The following is a 22773-nucleotide window of genomic DNA, read 5'->3' as shown; positions in this document are numbered from 1 at the left end:
TATAGTAATTTTAGCATTTTATACTTTATATATCTTTGTCCAGAACAAAAAATGCAAAGCCTAATATCAGAAGGTGCTGTAGTTGTTGTTGGTTAGCACAAAAATAAAGGACCCAGAGATAGATCTGAAGTTGAAGGTTTGGTATAAGAACTCCAAAGTTGCTCAGAGGAGATGGGTGGGACCAATTAACTTTGAAAATGTTTGTCCAACTTTTTTAAGTCTAAGGTACACTAACACTTGAGTTATACCAGATTTTGAAGGGAAAGTATGCACATATAGCACAGTTACTTACCGTAACAGGTGTTATCCAGGGACAGCAGGCATATATTCTCACATGTGGGTGACGTCATCTACGGAGCCCCAGCGCGGACAGCTTTTCAAGCAAACTTGATTGAAGTTTCAAGTTTGCTATGCTGCACCACACATGTGCATGCCTTCTTGCCCACTAGAGGGCGCATCCCCACCTTGTGGTCCTCAGTTCCATATCCAGCAAAGAAGCCATCCCCGGGGAGGAGGGCGGGTTGTGAGAATATATGCCTGCTGTCCCTGGATAACACCTGTTACGGTAAGTAACTGTGCTTTATCCCAGGACAAGCAGGCATGATAGTCTCACATGTGGGTGACCTCCAAGCCAACCAAAAAAGGGCAGGTGGGAGGATGGCAATTTAGGAAAACAGATTTCGCAAAACTGACTGGCCAAACCGGCCGTCACTCCTGGATAACGTATCCAGACAGTAGTGGGAGGTGAAAGTATGAACCGAAGACCAAGTGGCAGCCTTGCAGATGTCCTCCATCGGAGTAGACCGGAGGAAAGCAACAGAAGCTGCCATCGCTCGGACCTTATGTCCCGTAACCCGACCATGCAGCTCGAGACCAGCCTGAGCGTAGCAAAAAGAAATACAAGCAGCCAACCAGTTGGACAAGGTGCGCTTGGAAACAGGACGTCCCAACCGATTAGGATCAAAGGACAAAAATAATTGAGGAACCTTCCGATGAGACTTGGTGCGTTGCAGATAAAAAGCCAACGCCCTCTTACAGTCAAGAGTGTGAAGCGCCACCTCCCCAGGATGAGCGTGGGGCTTCAGAAAAAACACTGGAAGAACAATTGACTGATTGAGGTGGAAATCAGACACAACCTTAGGTAAAAATTTAGGATGGGTGCGAAGAACCACCTTGTCATGATGGAACACAGTAAAGGGCGGGTCCGCAACCAAAGCCTGCAGCTCACTAATCCGACGAGCAGACGTGAGCGCAAGTAAAAAGATCACCTTCCAAGTGAGAAACTTAAGAAGAGACTTGTCAAGCGGCTCAAAAGGAGGTTTCATCAGCTGAGCCAAGACCACATTAAGATCCCAAACCACAGGAGGAGGTTTCAGAGGAGGATTAACATTCACTAAACCCCTCATGAAACGAACCACCAGAGGATGAAAAGAGAGAGAACGTCCCTCAAGATGCCAATGGAAAGCAGCAATAGCACTGAGATGCACCCGAATGGAAGTCGTCTTTAGCCCAGACTTGGACAAATGCAACAAATATTCCAGAACCGAGGACACCGGAACCGAACTCTGATCCAGATGGTGCGAGGAACACCAGGATGAAAATCTGGTCCACTTCTGGGAATAACAAAGCCGAGTCGAGACCTTGCGCGAGGCTTCCAACACCTCCCTGACCGACTGAGAAACAGAAACCGAAGTCAGGGGGAAAGGAACCAAGCCGTCAGATGTAATGACTGAAGATTGGGATGCAACAGCGAACCCCGACTCTGAGACAGCAGAGAGGGAAAAACAGACAGAAGTAGAGGCTCCCTGGCACTGAGTTGAAGGAGCAGGGAGAACCAGTGCTGACGAGGCCAACGAGGCACAATGAGAATCATAGTGGCTCTGGATGACTTGAGATGAACCAACGTCCTCAAGATCAGAGGAAAAGGAGGAAACGCATAAAGGAACCTCCCTCCCCAGTCGAGAAGGAAGGCATCGGCCTCGAGACGGTCCTGGGAGTAAATCCGAGAACAATAGAGGGGCAGTTTGTGAGTCTCCGGGGAGGCAAACAGATCCACCTGAGGAGTCCCCCAGCGGTCGAAGACCTCTCGCAGAACTCGGGAGTTGAGCGACCACTCGTACGGCTGGAGAAGACGACTGAGTTTGTCGGCCAGACAATTCTTCTCTCCCTGAATGTAAACCGCCCGTAGGAAGATGTTCTGGGAGACCGCCCATTCCCAAAGGCGCAAGGCTTCCCGGCACAGGGACAAAGAGCCCGTCCCCCCTTGCTTGTTTACATAATACATTGCCACTTGGTTGTCCGTCCGTACCAGGACTACCTGATTGCGCAGTAGATGGCAGAACGCTCGAGCTGCCAGAAAAATGGCACTAAGCTCCAACACTTTGATGTGACAAAGACGGTCCTCTGCAGACCATAGACCTTGAGTCCGCAGACCGTCGAGGTGAGACCCCCACGCGTACTCCAAAGAGTCCGTGGTCAGGACCTTGCGATGTGGAGGGACGAGAAAGAGCAAACCCCCGGAAAGATTGGAAGAGTTGGTCCACCAACGGAGCGAGCGTCTCAAGGAAGGAGTCACTGTTACAGGAAGGGAGAGCGGGTCTCGATCCTGACGCCACTGGGAGGCCAAGGTCCACTGAGGGAGTCTCAGATGCAATCGGGCAAACGGTGTGACATGAACTGTCGATGCCATGTGGCCGAGTAGAATCATCAGCCAGTGTGCTGAGACGGAGCGCTGCAGCGAAATCTGACGGCACAGTCGAAGCAGAGCCTCCAGCCTCGAAGAGGGAAGGAACGCACGAAGGCGAACCGTGTCCAGCACGGCCCCGATAAACTGAAGGGATTGAGCAGGGCACAGCTGCGATTTGGGAAAATTCACCTTGAACCCCAGACGTTGAAGGAAGATGATAGTCTGTCGGGTCGCTGAGATAACCCCCTCCCGGGATGATGCCTTGATCAGCCAATCGTCCAGGTAGGGGAAGACCTGCAGCCCCTGAGATCTCAGGGCAGCCGCGACTACCACCATATACTTCGTGAAGACTCGAGGAGACGAGGCCAGCCCGAAGGGGAGGACACGATACTGAAGGTGCAACTCCCCCACCTGGAACCGTAAGAACTTGCGGAAGGCGGGATGCACCGGAACATGAGTATACGCTTCCTTCAAGTCTAGGGAGCACATCCAGTCCCCCTCCTCCAACAGAGGGTAGAGAACCGGAAGCGACAACATACGGAACTTCTCCCGGACCAGGAACTTGTTGAGCTTCCGGAGGTCCAAAATGGGTCGTAAGTCCCCGGTCTTCTTTGGGACCAAAAAGTAATGGGAGTAGAACCCCCGCCCCCGTTGGTTTGGGGGGACCGGCTCCACCGCCCGAAGGCTCAACAAGGCCCTGGCTTCCGAGAGTAGAAGAGGAAGCTGGGTTCGGTTGCAAAGAGATGCCTCCGGCGGTTGTTCCGGCGGCGTGGCCGAGAAGTTTAGCGAGTAACCCTCGGAGATGAGACGGAGCACCCAAGCGTCTGACGTGATCATAGTCCAGGCCGAATGAAAGGCCCGCAAACGGCCCCCGATGGGCAGGGGGTCCGGAGAGAGTGCGGAGGGGGCCCGCCCCCATCCGCTCATCACGTCAAAAAGACGGCGCCGGCTTAGATGCCCCTTGCGTCTGAGGTTTCGGCTGGGCCCCTCTGCCCTGCTGCGGTGGGCGCCTGGGCGGAGGCCCCGAGAATGCTGGTGTAGACTTTTGAGGGTATCGCCGTGGCGGAGGTCTAAATGGCTTCTGCGGCGTTACCCGTGGTTTAGGACGGACCAAGGAGGCGATGGAGCGCTCGTGTTCGGACAGGCGTTTGGTCGCCGCCTCCAAGGACTCATCAAACAATTCCGATCTGACACATGGCAGATTGGCTAGGCGCTCCTGCAAGTTCAGGTCCATATCAACCGTTCGGAGCCATGCGAGACGGCGCATCGCTACTGCAAAGGCGGAGACTCTGGAGGCCAACTCAAATGCGTCGTAAACCGCATGAAAAAGGTATAGGCGCAGCTGTGACAAGTTGGCCATAAATTTACCAAAGTCCCCCTTATGGGAATCCGGCATGACCCCATGATAACGGGGTAATGCCTTCACCATCTGCCTCAGATAAGATGAAAAAGTGAAAGCATAATTAAGGACCCTGGCCGCCATCATGGAATTGGAATAGAGGCGGCGACCAAACTTGTCCAAAGTCTGCCCTTCCCGCCCGGGAGGGACCGCAGCGGAGACCCTAGAAGGCTGGGACTTCTTTAACGCCGACTCCACCAGCAACGACTGGTGAGACAGTTGCGCCTTCTCGAAGCCCTTACATGGGATGGTACGGTACTTCGACTCCATTTTAGATGGAACCGCTGTGACTGTAAGAGGGGAGTCCAAGTTCCTCAGGAAGGTCTGATGGAGGACTTTATTAAGAGGCAGACGAGGGGTCTCCCTCGGGGGAGAAGGTAAATCCTGCTCCTCTAAAAACTCCTTGGTGTATTGTGAACCAGACACCAGATCCAGGTCCAAGGCCCTCCCCATATCAAGCACAAATCTGGAAAAAGAGGAGGGTTTGGACGGAGGGGAGGGCGATCGAGAGGCCCATGTTTCCAAAAAGGAAGGGGAAGCCTCATGGGAATAATGAGGTTCCCTACCAGACCCCGAGCCCCAAGAGGCCGCCCCGAGCGATCTCGACGGGGTCGGGGACCGCCTATGCCCCGAGGAACCCCTGTGTGAAGTCCCCGGGGTACGAGGCACCGAGGTCTGCCCCTTCCGTTTCGGCGAGGAGTCTCTCGACAACCCTCCCTTGGAGGAACGGAACAACCTCGGATTATCGAGGCGGAGCTCCGAGACATGTAGCGTCTCAGCCCCGGTCGGCGAGGAGCGACCGCGCCTCTGAGGAGACCCGCGAGAACGCTTGGGCTTCCTCGGCCGGCGTTTCGCCCGAGGCCGACCCGAGGGCGAGGAGCTCCGGGAGGACCTCGACGAGGAAGAAGTGGAAGAGATCCTCCGAACTCTCCGCACCTTGTCCCGAGGCCGCACACTCCGTTCTGGCTGGTCGACCGAGGTCGAGGGCAAGGTCGGGGTCGAGGTCGGAACCACCCCGAGGGCCGAAGTCGAGGGCACCGAGACCGAGGCCACCGAAGCCGGCTGCAGGTGCGCTAAGGCGCCGGACAGCTCCGAGGTAATGAGGGCACGGAACAAGTCCTGAAAAGCCGGCACCGCCATCATGGCTGGTAGATCCGGGGCCGGCGGGTGCTCCCTCGAGGGCGACCTCGGTCTCGAGTATTCCCATGGGGCACCCGACTTCGACGCTTGGGGCAGGGCCGAGGACGACCCACCCGCCCCCGTTGAGGATCCCGAGGATGGCTTCTTCGAAGTTGGAGCTGAGGAAGGAAGAGAGGACTTACTCCCCGTCGACTTCGAAGTCGAGGTTGGCTTCGAGGAAGCAGGATGTCTCGGCGAGGCCGAGGGAGTCGAGGCCGAGGTCAAGGCCGGGGCTGAAACCGAGGCCGACGTCGAGGCCTGCTCCGCGGGGTCGACAGCAAAGAGCTCCGCCATTCTGGCACGACGGCGGCGGAGAGCTCTTGGCTGAAAAGTCGAGCACCTGGGACAGGAATCGGTGGGGTGCTCGGGACCCAGGCAAAGTAAGCACCACCGGTGGGGATCGGTGAGAGAAAGTAGCCGATCGCACCGGGTGCACTTTTTAAAGCCCGTCAAAGGACGGGACATGAAATCGAAAACGGCCGGGAACGGAACGAGGTCCCGCGGCCGCGGCTACCGGGAGCCCCCGGAGCCGAACGAAAAATCTTTTTTTTTTTTTTTTCGACGATTAACAAACACACGAACGAATAAAAAAATAAAGCAAGCACAGCGACCGAGAAAAACGACTCAGACGCGGTGTCAGAAGGCAAAAAAGAAAGAGCACAATTTCCACAAGGCTTCTGGCTCCGCGGAAAAAACTGAACTGAGGACCACGAGGTGGGGATGCGCCCTCTAGTGGGCAAGAAGGCATGCACATGCGTGGTGCAGCATAGCAAACTTGAAACTTCAATCAAGTTTGCTTGAAAAGCTGTCCGCGCTGGGGCTCCGTAGATGACGTCACCCACATGTGAGAATATCATGCCTGCTTGTCCTGGGATAATTTCCATTTGAAAATTACCTCACAGAAAACATATACAGTACACACTTTTATACCTGCTCTTTGGCACATACAAAGTTTCCCAAATGTATTTTGATAAAGTATGCAAAAAGCAATACAAAAAGTGAGGGATCTCAAAAACATAAAGTAAACACTTAAAAAGATAAGTTCTCACTGAGAATCATTGTTATGTACATACATGCACGCAACAGCTCGATTCAGTATATTTTGAATATTGTGGATGCTATGAATGGAGGTTTCTTTGCCTATGAACGATTGCTAGGCTATAAAACAGCAAAATATAAAAAAATTATGGACTTCTGAGGCTTTTTTCCTTCATTTACCCCCTCTTCTATTAAACTGCGCTAACAGTTTTTAGCACAGAGAGCCGCACAGAATGGCCTGCACTGCTCCTGACGCTCATAGAGTTCCTGATCACCTGCAGGAAGTCCCTTCTTATCCATTTTGTTATTAGCTGAGGAGCATAAGCAAACAATCTTGCCATCTTGCAAGGTGACCTGCCATGAGCTTGAGGCAGCTTTATCACCATTCATCACTTTGTCATTTCCTGCCTTATCCTCCACCCTACCTCAGACTTGTCCCCTTGCAGACAGATGGGCAAATGTATATTTATAGAACAAAAAGTATTGGTTTAGCTAATGGATTTTTTTCTGGTTCAAGAATAAAATAGAGATAAGAATCATGAAAACTGTGCTAGACATGAAACATATCATCAGATCCAAACTGATGATTTCACCAATTTGTGAGAGATTGTAACTTCCCCTCTAGCCACAAGATACCTAAGTATTCACTATACTACAGTAACAGTAGCAACATAAACAAAAATGTTTTTATTCAAATTAAATATGACATACTTTGTAATCCAAGATGTGGAATAAACAATTTCCAAGCATATATTTGAAAATACACTAGTAAGCTTTTCAAAATAATCTGGTTGACCTTGATTTCTATGAACCGACGTGGACTAACAACACAACCACAGGGGTTTACTTCAATTAATGGCACCTTTTATAAAGCCACGGTAATGATGATGCTGCGGTAAACACATCAGGTCCATAAGGGAATTAACTGCAGTAGCATAATTACCGCAGCTTTGTAAAAGGGGCCCTAAGTTGAGGGAATATAAAACGCAGATTGTACCATAGGATTATAGGGCCTGACAGTTCATGTAAACATTGCTCCATTACCTCCAAAGTGCTATATTCATGGCATTCATTTTCTCTGGCCGGTTCAGCTCCACGTGCAATACTTTGTCAGATGCTTGGGAAACTTTCAGAGTCTTGAAGGTATATGAGGAACCTGCATGCCCAGCTTCGGAAGTCATCATGCGAAACTGGAGACCCAGTAAGCCACGGATGCTTTGATCTGCATTTTAAAATATATCTTTTGCTAATTTATCAGACAGCTTTCTAGATGGAAGTGTCCCCCCACCCCTATTACATATTTCTCAATTTTCAAATCAGTTAGATAAAATACCTGAATCGAGGAACAAAGGAAATATGGCAGTGTCTCTCAAACTTTTTTTAGCTCTGGCGCACTAAGGGCTCCTTTTACAAAGCCGCGTTAGCGGTTAAACGCACGTGTAGTGCACGCTAAACTGCCGGCCACGCTAGACGCTAACGCCAGCATTGAGCTGGCGTTAGTTCTAGCCGCATAGCGTGGGTTTAGCGTGCGCTACAAAGCTGCGTGCACTAAAACCGCTAACGTGGATCCTAAATTGAGCAAATGTTTTTCACGTTATAATTGAAATTATAAAATTGCAAAACCAACAAAAAATTAAGAGAGTTATTTATTTAAAGTTCTTTAAGCTAGGAAGGGGTAATTGTAACAACGGTGAAACTAAAGTAGATAGAATAGACTTGCTAATCAATGCGATTGGATGAGCTTATTTTTGAGTGCAAATTAATTCACAATGCAGATTGATAGTCAACAAGCAAACACGCATTTCATCATCCACCATCTGCAGTCACTTTCTTTTTTTCAATTTAATATCTGTCAGAGCTGAAAATCCAAGTTCGAAAAGATAAGAAGATCCAAATGGTAACAGAGCTTCGATTGCTTTGGTATAGAATGACACGGTGAGAAAATTCATCACCGTTCCAGTCCCCGCGGATAACCACGGGAAACAATCCCATGTCATTCTATAGTGTCTATCTCAACCTCAGACCTTCTACACCAGCATTCTTCAATGCAAGACCATTCATACTCTGATTCTTATGTGAGCCAAGTATAGGATAATGAAGCCATTGTGACATCACTGATGAAGTTGGCTCTTATTGGTAGAATGAAGCATTATGACGTCACATTATCAGCTCTGGATACCAGAGACTGTCATTCTTTAGTGTATGTTTCAACCTCAGTCCTTCTACACCAGCATTCTTCAATGCAAGGCTTGAGGGTCAGTGGTTGTGCCCATTCATACTCCGATTCTTCCCTCTCTCCTTAAAGAATGACATGGAGATAGTTTCCCGTGGTTATCCACAGGGACGGGAATGGAGATGAATTTTCTCACCGAGTCAATCTCTACTTGTTGCTCAAGTATAGGATAACTACTGCATAAAAAATAAAACTAAAATTACTTGCCATTAGTTTTCAAGAACTAATCATGTCAAAGAATGATGCTTGTTTGGGCGGTTGTATTCTTACACACACAGACGCTCATAACATTGACAGACTCTTGCATATGTAATGTACATGTCATCTATTCTAGTGTATATTTATGAAGAGAATTTTTAAAAATAAAGTAAAATTCTGGACTCTCTCATGGCACACCTGGAATCTCTTCAGAACACACCACTGTGCCATGGCACACAGTTTGAGAGACACTGATATATGGGGATAACATAACATAGAAAACAACTTATCTATGGAGGTAAACAGCATGGAACCTTGTTAGGTACAGTGACCTTGTATGTGCACCATTAGAAGCAGGAAACAAGAGTGATGGACCTTTGGCTTCAACCAGTATGGCTGCTCTTATGTTCTTAGAATTGAGCAGGGCAGTGGCGTACCTAGGGTATGTGGCACCCGGGGCCCATCATTTTTTGACACCCCCCCCCCTCATGTAAAATTTTTTTTTTTTTTTTTTTTTTGCAATAACCATGAAATGGAATAAATGGTCAGAATAGAAACAGGCAGTGAAAATTTTCTTTTTTTTTTTTTTTTTTTTTCCAAAGTATTTTTATTGAGAATGGCAAAAGGTCCAGACAAGCAACCATGGTCTGTACAGAAACTTATACATTATCAAAAAGAACACAGAATGAGAGTAACAGCAACAACAAGCATGAACAAGCCTCTCCCAAGAGAAAATTGCCAATGAGAGGCATAGCAATACACAACAAAAGGCCAAAACTTGGGGCAAGCAAACAAATCCCACCCCAGAACCCACAAGAATAATAAGCCGGACTAGACCCTCAGCCATATTTTATAATGAAAAAAACCCCCACAAGCAACAACACCCAGACCGCTCACCAGACACACCAATCCGCACAACAAGCACCCAAGAAACACCCAGCCACCACCCAGACAAAACTACCAGACACACCTACCCCACCAAGCCCAGACCCAACCCCCCCTCCCCAGAGAGTGCAAGCGCAAAGTGGACCGTGAAAAGGGCAGCTGCAGAAGTGGAAAGCCCCAGATAAGTAGGTTAGCTAAAGAAAGCCCACAGATAGAAGAAATCAGGATAACAGAAGTTCCAACAAATGCTCCCACAGAAAATTTTCTTTTATTGAACCTCATTTATGTAACCATTATTCCAAACATAACATAACATAAATTATGTCTGAATTGTCATGACATCAGAAGTACATATGGAGTAGTTGCAGGTGATGCTTGGGACAGTTCTGATTATGTTAGTTTGGTTTTATGTGTTTTTTTAATAGAAGGGTTTTTATTTCTTTTTTTAAGGTTTTGTAGTTTGTGGTCGAGGTCAATAGGTTGTAGAGTTGGGGGTCAAGTGTTGCAGCTCGAATGGCTAGGAGGTTGTCGAACAGTTTTTTTCTTTTGACGTTTTTGGTTGGAGGGTGTGTGAATGGTGCGTGAGTTCTCCTATGTCTGTTTGAAGTGGATTGAATTATTTAGCTGAAGAAATTAGTTACCCCCCCCCATTCCACACACATTAATTCTCTTCCATTTTTGTTCCCATTATAAAAAAACACTGATAAGTTCCCAGGAAAAAAATACATTAAAATAAGAAGTGAAAACAAAGGCCCCTACAGATGAGAACATAACATAAGAATAGCCTAACTGGGTCACACCAATGGTCCATCATGCCCAGTAGCCCATTCTCATGGTAGCCAATAGTGCTGCCCGATTCAGAGAAAAATATTTCATTCGATCCGATTCACCCTGTTGAATCGATTTTTCGATTAGATTCACTGTTAATGACACCGCTTTTTAAGTTTAAACAAAGTATAACAATAAATTTCACAACAACAATAAATTTCACAAAGTACTTAAAAAAAAAAAAATCACATTTTTCCATTAAAGCAGTTCTGGAGACATTTGCTTGAACAGTCTTTTTTCCCAGTCCATAAGCAAGCAATATGAAAAAGATTTCCTTAATTATCTACTCAAACATTTTTGCTATTTACTTTCATTGTACCTATACTATTATTCAGTAGAAAAAATGGACTTAACTGTGCAGGAAATGAATCTCCTCATACACCCACCATATAGTGCAAAAATGTGCAAAGGTCTGTTTTTTTCTTTCGATCACTACATAGCCTAATGCCACACAAGCAGCGCTGTTACAAACATATTCTGAAGGTCAATGCTAAGGTTGACAAAGTTTCCTTCCTTGGACCAGAAGGAGATACTGACAAACCACTGGAAGAGATTCTAAAACAACTACCCAGAAATAACACCCAAAGACCCACTCAGTGTGTGAACCAGTTGAGTGGAGTGGACTAACTGGGGGTGGAAATGGGCCCAGAGTTTGCTCAGCAGAATTTCCCAGACTACCTCTTCCTCTCAACACACTGACATGCTACCACCACCACCAACACTAGGAACACCTCACCGAGTATGCCAGCAATGCTTATAAACTTTATAAAACACATTATTATATTTTCTTATAAAGCATATATTTTAACTGAACTCAGCCTTGCCATTCACAAAAATAGAAAAGTTCCCATTTCAAGCTGTCTCATGTACACTTTTCAAATCTCAATATAAACAACTGGGTAAATATCAAAAAGAATGTTCCTAAAGGGCCATTAACGCTGAAATAACATATAAAGGAACAAAGCCTACTTCAAACAGCTTTTATCATACAGTGGTGCTCAGATTCCAAGATGGAAGATGAAAGAACTCAAAAAGGGCAACAGCCCTAAAGAGTCTTAAATGGTATCGATCATTGCACCGGATTGTAAAAGATGTTATGAAGTACTAATAAGTGGTTTGTAAAGTTCATAAATCCAAAGATTGCAAAAAGGTTTATAGTCCAATTTTTAAGCAACTTTAAATGATTGGAGCTTCAATGAAGTAAATAACTTAGCTGAGATATAAAGAGTGCATAGGTGTAACCGGGTCCTGACGCGTTTCGCCGCTATGGCTTCTTCAGAGAACCCACTCGCAATCAATATATTCACTGCTTATTTTCAGTATAAGTCCTGCAACATCAAAAAACAAAGTGCATGGAGATGTTGAAATGGATAACATTAAACTAAACCAAAAAACTTTACCAGACTCTCGACGCTGTCGGCGGGACACCTACTGTTGATTCTGTAATCTTTCAGTTTCCTGTGACGTAAGCGCTCAGCTGAGCACCCGGCATTTATACACTGAAGAAGATGTCAGTCATCTAGTGGAGGAACGCCCACCATTCTACTTCTTTATTCAGGCCAGAGGGAGTAACCGTCCTCCAATGATAGATCCAGCTTTGTTCACGTTTCCATAGCCATGCCTGGGTATTACCTCCCCTACTGCCATGAGCCACCTCTAATACCGTGAATTGTAAATCTTGAAGCTGGTGCGACATAGCCTGCCAATGTGACACTAAAGGGGCATTGATATCGCCCCTTCTAATTTTGCTGAGATGTTCTATGATTCGTGTTTTAATGCTTCTGATAGTATGTCCGATGTATAACAGATTGCATGGGCACTGAATGAGGTAAACAACCCCTGTGGTATCGCAATCCGAAAATTGCTGTAACATGTGTTGCTTAGGGAGCAGGGGATGGTGAATACAAGAAGTTTCCAAAACATGCGAACACATAGTGCAATTGCCACACTTGAAATGTCCTTTGGGCTCAGGTATCAGGATTTCACCTGATGTATCAACAAAGTGAGACTTGGATACAAAATCCCTTAAGTTTTTGCCTCTGGAATAAGCAAAAAGAGGTTGTTGCCCCAAACATTGGTGTGCCTGAAGAATGTGCCAATGTGTGTTTATGATTTTTTTAATATGAAATGCTTGATAAGAGTAAGGCAACGTGCACACCAATCGAGGTTCGCGTTGGTCAAGAGAAGGTTGCAACAAGTAATCACGGTGAGCAAACAAAGCCCGTTTGTAAGCTTTTTTGATAATGCTGTGGGGGTACCCACGTACACTGAACCGTTGCCACATGTCATCTGCCCGGAGTTTAAATTCTTCTCTAGTACTACACAGGCGCCTAAGTCTTAAAAATTGGCCCACTGGTAAATTGTTCTTCAAATGCCGAGGGTGATAACTCCCATAGTGCAACAACGTGTTTCTATCAGTGGGCTTGCGGTGAATGGTAGTGACAAAAGTGCCTTCATTGATGGTAATGTGAATATCCAAAAAAGCTATATGAGTGTATGAGGTGCATGCAGTAAATTGCAAATGTGAGTTGCATGTATTCAACCACTGTAGAAATTGATGAAATAAATCTAAAGTGTTAATCCAGATCAAAAAAACATCATCTATATATCGTTTCCATGTGTATATTTCTGGAAAATATGTAGATGGATAAACAAAAGTGTCCTCGAAATCTGTGACATAGAGACATGCCAAGGACGGGGCCATCGTGGCCCCCATCGCAGTTCCTTGTATTTGTTGGTAAAAATCAGCATCAAACATGAAGTAATTATGTTGGAGAGCAATGCTGGCAATAGAGACTAAAAAATCTACTCTGGCTTTAGACAATTGGAGGGTGTCAAGATGTTTGCGTACCACCTCAATGGCACTACTCTGCGGAATATTAGTGTATAAGGCCTGGATGTCAAGCGTGACTAATACTGCTCCCGGAGGAATACTATGTGGCTCCTGGAGCCAGACTAACATGGATGTAGTGTCTTTTACATAGGACTTAGCACCAGATACTAAGGGTTTCAAATAGAAGTCTACAAAGTCTGACAGTGGCTCTAGAACAGAACCAATGCCAGAAACAATGGGGCGCCCTGGAGGCTTAGTCAGGTGTTTGTGTATTTTAGGGACGAAGTATATCACAGGGATAGTGGGATGATTTTGATGAAGGAACCGATACTCCCTATCTGTGATGGTCCCCTGTTCTAAAGCCTGTAAAAGAATGTGATGAATGAGGTCAGCAATGCTCACCGTGGGATCACAGGGCAGAGCTGAATAATAATGTCTATCGCTGAGTTGCCTGCGGGCTTCAGCCACATAGGCAATAGTGTCTTGTACAACGATACCCCCTCCCTTGTCAGCCGCTTTGATGACAATGTTCGAATCATTGGTCAATGTCCTTAAAGCTGGGGTTGTTTACCTCATTCAGTGCCCATGCAATCTGTTATACATCGGACATACTATCAGAAGCATTAAAACACGAATCATAGAACATCTCAGCAAAATTAGAAGGGGCGATATCAATGCCCCTTTAGTGTCACATTGGCAGGCTATGTCGCACCAGCTTCAAGATTTACAATTCACGGTATTAGAGGTGGCTCATGGCAGTAGGGGAGGTAATACCCAGGCATGGCTATGGAAACGTGAACAAAGCTGGATCTATCATTGGAGGACGGTTACTCCCTCTGGCCTGAATAAAGAAGTAGAATGGTGGGCGTTCCTCCACTAGATGACTGACATCTTCTTCAGTGTATAAATGCCGGGTGCTCAGCTGAGCGCTTACGTCACAGGAAACTGAAAGATTACAGAATCAACAGTAGGTGTCCCGCCGACAGCGTCGAGAGTCTGGTAAAGTTTTTTGGTTTAGTTTAATGTTATCCATTTCAACATCTCCATGCACTTTGTTTTTTGATGTTGCAGGACTTATACTGAAAATAAGCAGTGAATATATTGATTGCGAGTGGGTTCTCTGAAGAAGCCATAGCGGCGAAACGCGTCAGGACCCGGTTACACCTATGCACTCTTTATATCTCAGCTAAGTTATTTACTTCATTGAAGCTCCAATCATTTAAAGTTGCTTAAAAATTGGACTATAAACCTTTTTGCAATCTTTGGATTTATGAACTTTACAAACCACTTATTAGTACTTCATAACATCTTTTACAATCCGGTGCAATGATCGATACCATTTAAGACTCTTTAGGGCTGTTGCCCTTTTTGAGTTCTTTCATCTTCCATCTTGGAATCTGAGCACCACTGTATGATAAAAGCTGTTTGAAGTAGGCTTTGTTCCTTTATATGTTATTTCAGCGTTAATGGCCCTTTAGGAACATTCTTTTTGATATTTACCCAGTTGTTTATATTGGGATTCAGCACCTATTTATCTGGGTCACTTTATCATGGCGACTACAGGCTGGGACACCATGCTATCATTCACGGATCAACAAGCAGATGATATTTTATCATCATTTAAACTATTTACACAGGAAGATGTTACAACACCATCAGTAGACTGGGAAAATTTAAGTTTTTTGCAAAAAAGATCTATTCGGGCTGAATTGCACGCTGCTACATTGGCCGAGTACTGTAGAGCAAAGCGTATTCCAAGAGGTCTGCGAATGCGGACTGAACCCCGTCTTTTTTTGGATAATGGGGGCTTTCTTGAAAAATGGAATGCCATATTAAATAAATGTTCCCAAGACCTAATGCTACTCATAATAGACACTACTAAACAGGAATTAAATACTTACCAATCTGAATTCCTAGAAAAAGTGTCTCTGGTGCAAAATACACTACAACCAGATGAATTCACCACTAAAATGTCTGAATTCAAAAAATCTATGGAAGACTTTAGAGCAGACATTAGAAAAACAAAAATCGCCAAATTCAAAAGGGATGAGGGTGATTACATCCGGGGGTATGTTTACCCCTGGATGGACCGCAATAAACGTTCTCGACAGCCTAGAAAGATTACCTATGCGCAGTCCTCCAGTAGATCTAGTGGAGAAGACCCCAGCACTGATTCAAGTAGCTCAACAATGACAGGTCCAATTCAAACCCGATCTACCACTGTAAATTTTCAAGGGACGGCCTCCCACAAAACAGGAGGTCCTCGGTCCACCAGGGGGAGACGCCCTCCGAAACCCTGAATGTAGGGAATAATGTGTTCAACCTATCCAGTAGGACTTTGACGATGAGTGAGGTTGCTGTTCTTTCCAAAGGGTTGTCATTTGTTCCTTTTACAAATTACAACCCTTTGGACACTAGGATCAGTTTATTTAAACTCATTAGAAAGTGTAACTTAAAACTGTTTTTCCAAGACAAACCTTCTGAGCCCGGCCCCATAGAGTTACATAAAACTTCTACATGGAATCCTCCTGGGCCGTTGGATCCACACTTGCAAGTTTTTCAAAATCTTGTTGAGAAGGACATCTTGAATCTAGAACAGCAACCCTCTCATTGTAGACGTAATATGTCACTTGAGATGATCACAGCTTTAAGGACATTGACCAATGATTCGAACATTGTCATCAAAGCGGCTGACAAGGGAGGGGGTATCGTTGTACAAGACACTATTGCCTATGTGGCTGAAGCCCGCAGGCAACTCAGCGATAGACATTATTATTCAGCTCTGCCCTGTGATCCCACGGTGAGCATTGCTGACCTCATTCATCACATTCTTTTACAGGCTTTAGAACAGGGGACCATCACAGATAGGGAGTATCGGTTCCTTCATCAAAATCATCCCACTATCCCTGTGATATACTTCGTCCCTAAAATACACAAACACCTGACTAAGCCTCCAGGGCGCCCCATTGTTTCTGGCATTGGTTCTGTTCTAGAGCCACTGTCAGACTTTGTAGACTTCTATTTGAAACCCTTAGTATCTGGTGCTAAGTCCTATGTAAAAGACACTACATCCATGTTAGTCTGGCTCCAGGAGCCACATAGTATTCCTCCGGGAGCAGTATTAGTCACGCTTGACATCCAGGCCTTATACACTAATATTCCGCAGAGTAGTGCCATTGAGGTGGTACGCAAACATCTTGACACCCTCCAATTGTCTAAAGCCAGAGTAGATTTTTTAGTCTCTATTGCCAGCATTGCTCTCCAACATAATTACTTCATGTTTGATGCTGATTTTTACCAACAAATACAAGGAACTGCGATGGGGGCCACGATGGCCCCGTCCTTGGCATGTCTCTATGTCACAGATTTCGAGGACACTTTTGTTTATCCATCTACATATTTTCCAGAAATATACACATGGAAACGATATATAGATGATGTTTTTTTGATCTGGATTAACACTTTAGATTTATTTCATCAATTTCTACAGTGGTTGAATACATGCAACTCACATTTGCAATTTACTGCATGCACCTCATACACTCATATAGCTTTTTTGGATATTCACATTACCATCAATGAAGGCACTTTTGTCACTACCATTCACCGCAAGCCCACTGATAGAAACACGTTGTTGCACTATGGGAGTTATCACCCTCGGCATTTGAAGAACAATTTACCAGTGGGCCAATTTTTAAGACTTAGGCGCCTGTGTAGTACTAGAGAAGAATTTAAACTCCGGGCAGATGACATGTGGCAACGGTTCAGTGTACGTGGGTACCCCCACAGCATTATCAAAAAAGCTTACAAACGGGCTTTGTTTGCTCACCGTGATTACTTGTTGCAACCTTCTCTTGACCAACGCGAACCTCGATTGGTGTGCACGTTGCCTTACTCTTATCAAGCATTTCATATTAAAAAAATCATAAACACACATTGGCACATTCTTCAGGCACACCAATGTTTGGGGCAACAACCTCTTTTTGCTTATTCCAGAGGCAAAAACTTAAGGGATTTTGTATCCAAGTCTCACTTTGTTGATACATCAGGTGAAATCCTGATACCTGAGCCCAAAGGACATTTCAAGTGTGGCAATTGCACTATGTGTTCGCATGTTTTGGAAACTTCTTGTATTCACCATCCCCTGCTCCCTAAGCAACACATGTTACAGCAATTTTCGGATTGCGATACCACAGGGGTTGTTTACCTCATTCAGTGCCCATGCAATCTGTTATACATCGGACATACTATCAGAAGCATTAAAACACGAATCATAGAACATCTCAGCAAAATTAGAAGGGGCGATATCAATGCCCCTTTAGTGTCACATTGGCAGGCTATGTCGCACCAGCTTCAAGATTTACAATTCACGGTATTAGAGGTGGCTCATGGCAGTAGGGGAGGTAATACCCAGGCATGGCTATGGAAACGTGAACAAAGCTGGATCTATCATTGGAGGACGGTTACTCCCTCTGGCCTGAATAAAGAAGTAGAATGGTGGGCGTTCCTCCACTAGATGACTGACATCTTCTTCAGTGTATAAATGCCGGGTGCTCAGCTGAGCGCTTACGTCACAGGAAACTGAAAGATTACAGAATCAACAGTAGGTGTCCCGCCGACAGCGTCGAGAGTCTGGTAAAGTTTTTTGGTTTAGTTTAATGTTATCCATTTCAACATCTCCATGCACTTTGTTTTTTGATGTTGCAGGACTTATACTGAAAATAAGCAGTGAATATATTGATTGCGAGTGGGTTCTCTGAAGAAGCCATAGCGGCGAAACGCGTCAGGACCCGGTTACACCTATGCACTCTTTATATCTCAGCTAAGTTATTTACTTCATTGAAGCTCCAATCATTTAAAGTTGCTTAAAAATTGGACTATAAACCTTTTTGCAATCTTTGGATTTATGAACTTTACAAACCACTTATTAGTACTTCATAACATCTTTTACAATCCGGTGCAATGATCGATACCATTTAAGACTCTTTAGGGCTGTTGCCCTTTTTGAGTTCTTTCATCTTCCATCTTGGAATCTGAGCACCACTGTATGATAAAAGCTGTTTGAAGTAGGCTTTGTTCCTTTATATGTTATTTCAGCACTTTTCAAATCTAACATATTGTAATCACAAAACAGAAAATAAAATTATTTTTTCTACCTTTTGTTCTCTGATCAATATTCAAATCTTGTTGGTCCCAGGCTCTTGTTGTCTTGCTTGCCAGGGTCTCCTTTCTCCGTGCTAACCATCCGTCTGCCATCTCTGTTCTCCCCTTCCGTTTCCCTTCCCTCTCCCGGAGATCTGGCATCTTTCCTTTTTTTTGTCTCCATCCACAGATTCACCTTTTCTCAACTCCCCACCACCCCAGGATCCACCATCTCTCCCTTTCTGTTCCCAACTATCCTCCTATCCAGTATCTCTATCCCCCCTCCACACCATCCCCTGTTTCCAAGTTCTCTCCCTTTCTGTTCCTTCCCTCCCTAAATCCCATTATGCACCATCTCTCTCCCACTCCTCTGTTTTTAGACCCATTATTTCTAACCCCCAAAGTCTGGCATATGCATGTATCTTTGAACCCCCCCTTCCCTCCCTCCCTCTGTGTACTTTTACACCAGGACCCCCCCTCCCCCAAAGGTCTGTCCCCCCTCCGAAGGGCTACACCCCACCCCTGAAGACCTGCACCCCCCGAAGGACTTTACCTCCCACCCGAAGGTCTGTCCCCCTCTGAAGGCCTAAACCCCACCCCTGAAGGACTGCACCCCCCTTGAAGGCCTGCACCCCCCCTTGAAGGCCTGTCCCCCCCCCCTTGTAGGCCTGTCCCCCCCTTGAAGGCCTGCCTGCCTTTCCCCCCTTGAAGGCCTGCACCCCCCTTGAAGGCCTGCACCCCCCCTTGAAGGCCTGCCCCCCCCCCTTGAAGGCCTGTCCCCCCCCCTTGTAGGCCTGTCCCCCCCCCCCTTGTAGGCCTGTCCCCCCCCCTTGTAGGCCTGTCCCCCCCTTGAAGGCCTGCCTGCCTTTCCCCCCTTGAAGGCCTGCACCCCCTTGAAGGTCTGCACCCCCCCAAAGGCCTACACCCCCCCCCGAAGGTCTGCACCCCCCTGAAGGCCTGCCTGCCCCCCTTGAAGGCCTGCACCCCTTGAATGTCTGCACCCCCCCCCCCGAAGGCCTGTCCCCCCTTGAAGGCCTGCCTGCCTGCCTGTCACCCCCCTCCCCCTTGAAAGCCTGCTTGCCTGCCCGCCCGCCCCACCCTGAAGGCCTGATGCCCCGACCCACCCCGAAGGACCGCTCGCCCCCCTGGCCTCCCCGCACCACCTATGAACAGCCGCAGCAGGATCGCGAAGTCAGCGTCGGGTACCAGCCCTAAGGGGGTGTTCCCGGCCTTGCCGTTCAGTCCCCCGCCACCCCCGAAGGACCGCTCGCCCCCCTGGCCTCCCCGCACCACCTATGAACAGCCGCAGCAGGATCGCGAAGTCAGCGTCAGCGATCCCTGCTGCTTCCTGCGCCACGGTCCCGCCCCTCCTCTGACGTCAGAGGAGGGGCGGGATCGCGTCGTAGGAAGCAGCGCAGGGATGCTGACGCTGACTTCGCGATCCTGCTGCGGCTGTTCATAGGTGGTGCGGGGAGGCCAGGGGGGCGAGCGGTCCTTCGGGGGTGGCGGGGGACTGAACGGCAAGGCCGGGAACACCCCCTTAGGGCTGGTACCCGGGGCGGCCCGCCCCCCCCCCGCCCCCCCCCCCCCCCCGCCCCCCCCCCCCCCCTAGGTACGCCACTGGAGCAGGGATATACATAGAGTTAACAGATTGGTTTGTGCAAAAAAAAAAAAAAAGGACATGCAGCCCTACCCCATTCCACCCCCAGCACGTTCCACCCTCCCAGCCCCACACAAACCTTGTCTCTTCCACCCCGAGTCCAGGCCTCCAAGCATGCACAGATGTGATGTTGCATGCATGCATGTGACATCATCGCTTCACATCTGCACATGCTCGATGCCTCTCCAGACGTGGTCTTGAGCTCGAGCTTTCCAAGCTCCAGACAAACTGCATGGACAGAGCTGTGATATTAAAGCAAATGTACATGTGTGTGCTGCGTAAAAGTAAGGGTAATACATTTGATATACTGTACTGCCTTTCTGTGGCACTGCCAATGCAGTTTACATTTAAATTCAGGTACTTTTTTTCAGTTCCTAGTGAGCTCATAAGCCAAGTTTTTGTACCTGGAGCAGTGGAGGTTTAAGGGTCACAAGGACTGCAGTGGGAATTTAATCCTGATCCCCTATTCCCACTGTTTGCTAAACATTAGGTTACTCCTCCACTACTGGGGTTGGTTCTGGATTCCAGTTTTATAAGGTGTGGGGTTAGTTGTAGGTAGTTTTGCATTAATTTTCGCTGCCTGTGACCATTTTAAAGAGCTGTACTGTGTACAGATACTTAAGCATCACCTACTATTTGAACGAGATTCAGGTTCTCAGTACCCTTGATACAGGCGTGTTCTCCACACCGAAACACAGTACTGTGTTGGGTTTGGACTGTTCAACTTGGATGTTAATAAACAGTTTTAACAGTATCTGTCCTCTGGCTTTGGTTTCATCCATTGGCTTTGTTTGGTGGAAGGTCCATTATCCCACACCACTTTTATTTTACACCTGTTTTGTCTACATGGGTCTGTATCCTGCTGGACTCCTTGTGATTCCAGTTTTACAAAACACTTTTACTGTAGTAACTAAAGCACTACTCAGGCCTCAGAGGCTACACTCAGAAACAAAAATTTTAGCTTTGAAATACAAGTAATCAGCCTCCTCATCAGACAGATTTTATTTGCATTTTTTTTTTAATTTTTATATCAAAAAGCATAATCTGCAAAAACATCTTTACTATTCAGGCTGCTTAACAAAAAAACAAATCAGCTCATATATAAAATGAATCCAAAGCACTCATCTTTCATCAAAACTTAGGAGCCCCTGGGATGTCATATCTTCAATTTTGTGCTCCCCTCAAAACCTGAAGGCTGAGTTTGCTGCCATGTAGTTCTGTGTTGTACTGGAATAATAATCTTTATGTTTTTCTATTTCCTATTTATGATGTATTTCCTTTCTGGATTTTTAAAACCACTTTGCTGTTTGTTAAAGGGTGATCTGTAAAATGCAACAAAAACACACACTATATACAGTGGAAGGCCAACCTATGTTCCCTCTAAGCCAGGGATCTCAAAGTCCCTCCTTGAGGGCCGCAATCCAGTCGGGTTTTCAGGATTTCCCCAATGAGGCATTGAAAGCAGTGCATGCACATAGATCTCATGCATATTCATTGGGGAAATCCTGAAAACCAGACTGGATTGCAGCCCTCAAGGAGGGACTTTGAGATCCCTGCCTGAACACGTGAGCAATTGCTTATACATTCTAGGAGTTGTCGCTCACAGATTTTAAATGGTCGCATACAAAAATTAGAGTTAACAGACGTCCGGAAAAACATTTCAAATCTTGGCAGTTTGTCCAAGTTTTGGAAGGCTCCAAGTTCAGGGCTATATCTGGAAGGCATCCAAGCTTGTACAGATGTGACGCAATGGCATCACACACGTGTGCACTTCACTGCATTGCATCTGCACATGCTCAGAGGCCAAGACTCAGAGAACAGTTAAGCTCTGGAACGCGTTTGCCAGAGGATGTGGTAAGAGCCGATAGCGTAGCTGGTTTTAAGAAAGGCTTGGACAAGTTCCTGGAGGAAAAGTCCATAGTCTGTTATTGACAAAGACATGAGGGAAGCCACTGCTTGCCCTGTATCATTAGCTTGGAATATTGCTACTCCTTGGGTTTTGGCCAGGTACTAGTGACCTGAATAGGTCACTGGACTTGATGGACCATTGGTCTGACCCAGTAAGGCTATTCTCATGTCCTTATGAAGAAGAAGAGAGGAGGTTTGTATGGAGGGCGGGACTGGGGCAGGGCCACATGTCTTCTTTTTTCTTCAGCAAATCTGGTAACCTTAACAAAAATACTTGCAAATCTGGAAAATTGTTGGTTTTTAGAACTTCTGGCTCACATGAAAACATTTTTTAGAACTTGTCACTCACATGAAAAAAAAAATTGCACACACCTGAGTAATCCTTACAGGAAGGATTAAAACCACAGCTTGGCCACAAAGAACTTTTTTCTGTACTTTCAGTTTAACTTATCACTCAAAAACTAGTGCTAATATTTTGCTTTTTCTAACAAAGAGTACACAAAACTTTAAAAATGGTATACACTTTTTTTGTTGTCAGAAAACATTTCACTTTTCTGTGGTCCATTACAGACAAGACCAAAGGCTATTGCAAGATCAGGTGATGCTCTGTGACCAATCAGAGGCAGAGCTAGACGCCAGAACTAAAAAGGGAGAAAGAAGAGCTGCGCCTGGGAAAAGATTAGACAGTTGGGGAGGGGAGGAGGGAATGGAGGCAGAAACACGGAACTTGTGGTTATAAGGTCTTGGTCTCGGGTTTAATATCCATTCCCACCCAACTTCTTGC

General features: G+C 46.3%; 1 protein-coding gene across 2 annotated transcripts in view; it reads right to left on the bottom strand.

Moving 5' to 3' along the window:
- ECH1 (enoyl-CoA hydratase 1) overlaps positions 1-22773 on the bottom strand; it is a 48041-nt gene that overhangs the window by 24975 nt on the left and 293 nt on the right. Inside the window, exons 1-2 of one of the 2 annotated variants that reach the window (XM_033957475.1) lie at positions 22362-22513; positions 7347-7524 (exon numbers count right to left, since the gene is read on the bottom strand). In XM_033957475.1, the coding sequence (XP_033813366.1) occupies positions 7347-7486 (140 nt within the window). In that variant the 5' untranslated portion in view covers positions 7487-7524; positions 22362-22513. Of the gene's footprint in view, positions 1-7346; positions 7525-22361; positions 22514-22773 lie in introns of those variants that run through there. The other variant, XM_033957474.1, reaches the window with a different exon arrangement.

The sequence above is a fragment of the Geotrypetes seraphini genome, chromosome 8 (assembly GCF_902459505.1).
Source record: "Geotrypetes seraphini chromosome 8, aGeoSer1.1, whole genome shotgun sequence".
NCBI lineage: Eukaryota > Metazoa > Chordata > Amphibia > Gymnophiona > Dermophiidae > Geotrypetes > Geotrypetes seraphini.
Note: the sequence above shows the minus strand (reverse complement) of the source record. Positions and strands in the feature narration are given on the sequence as shown.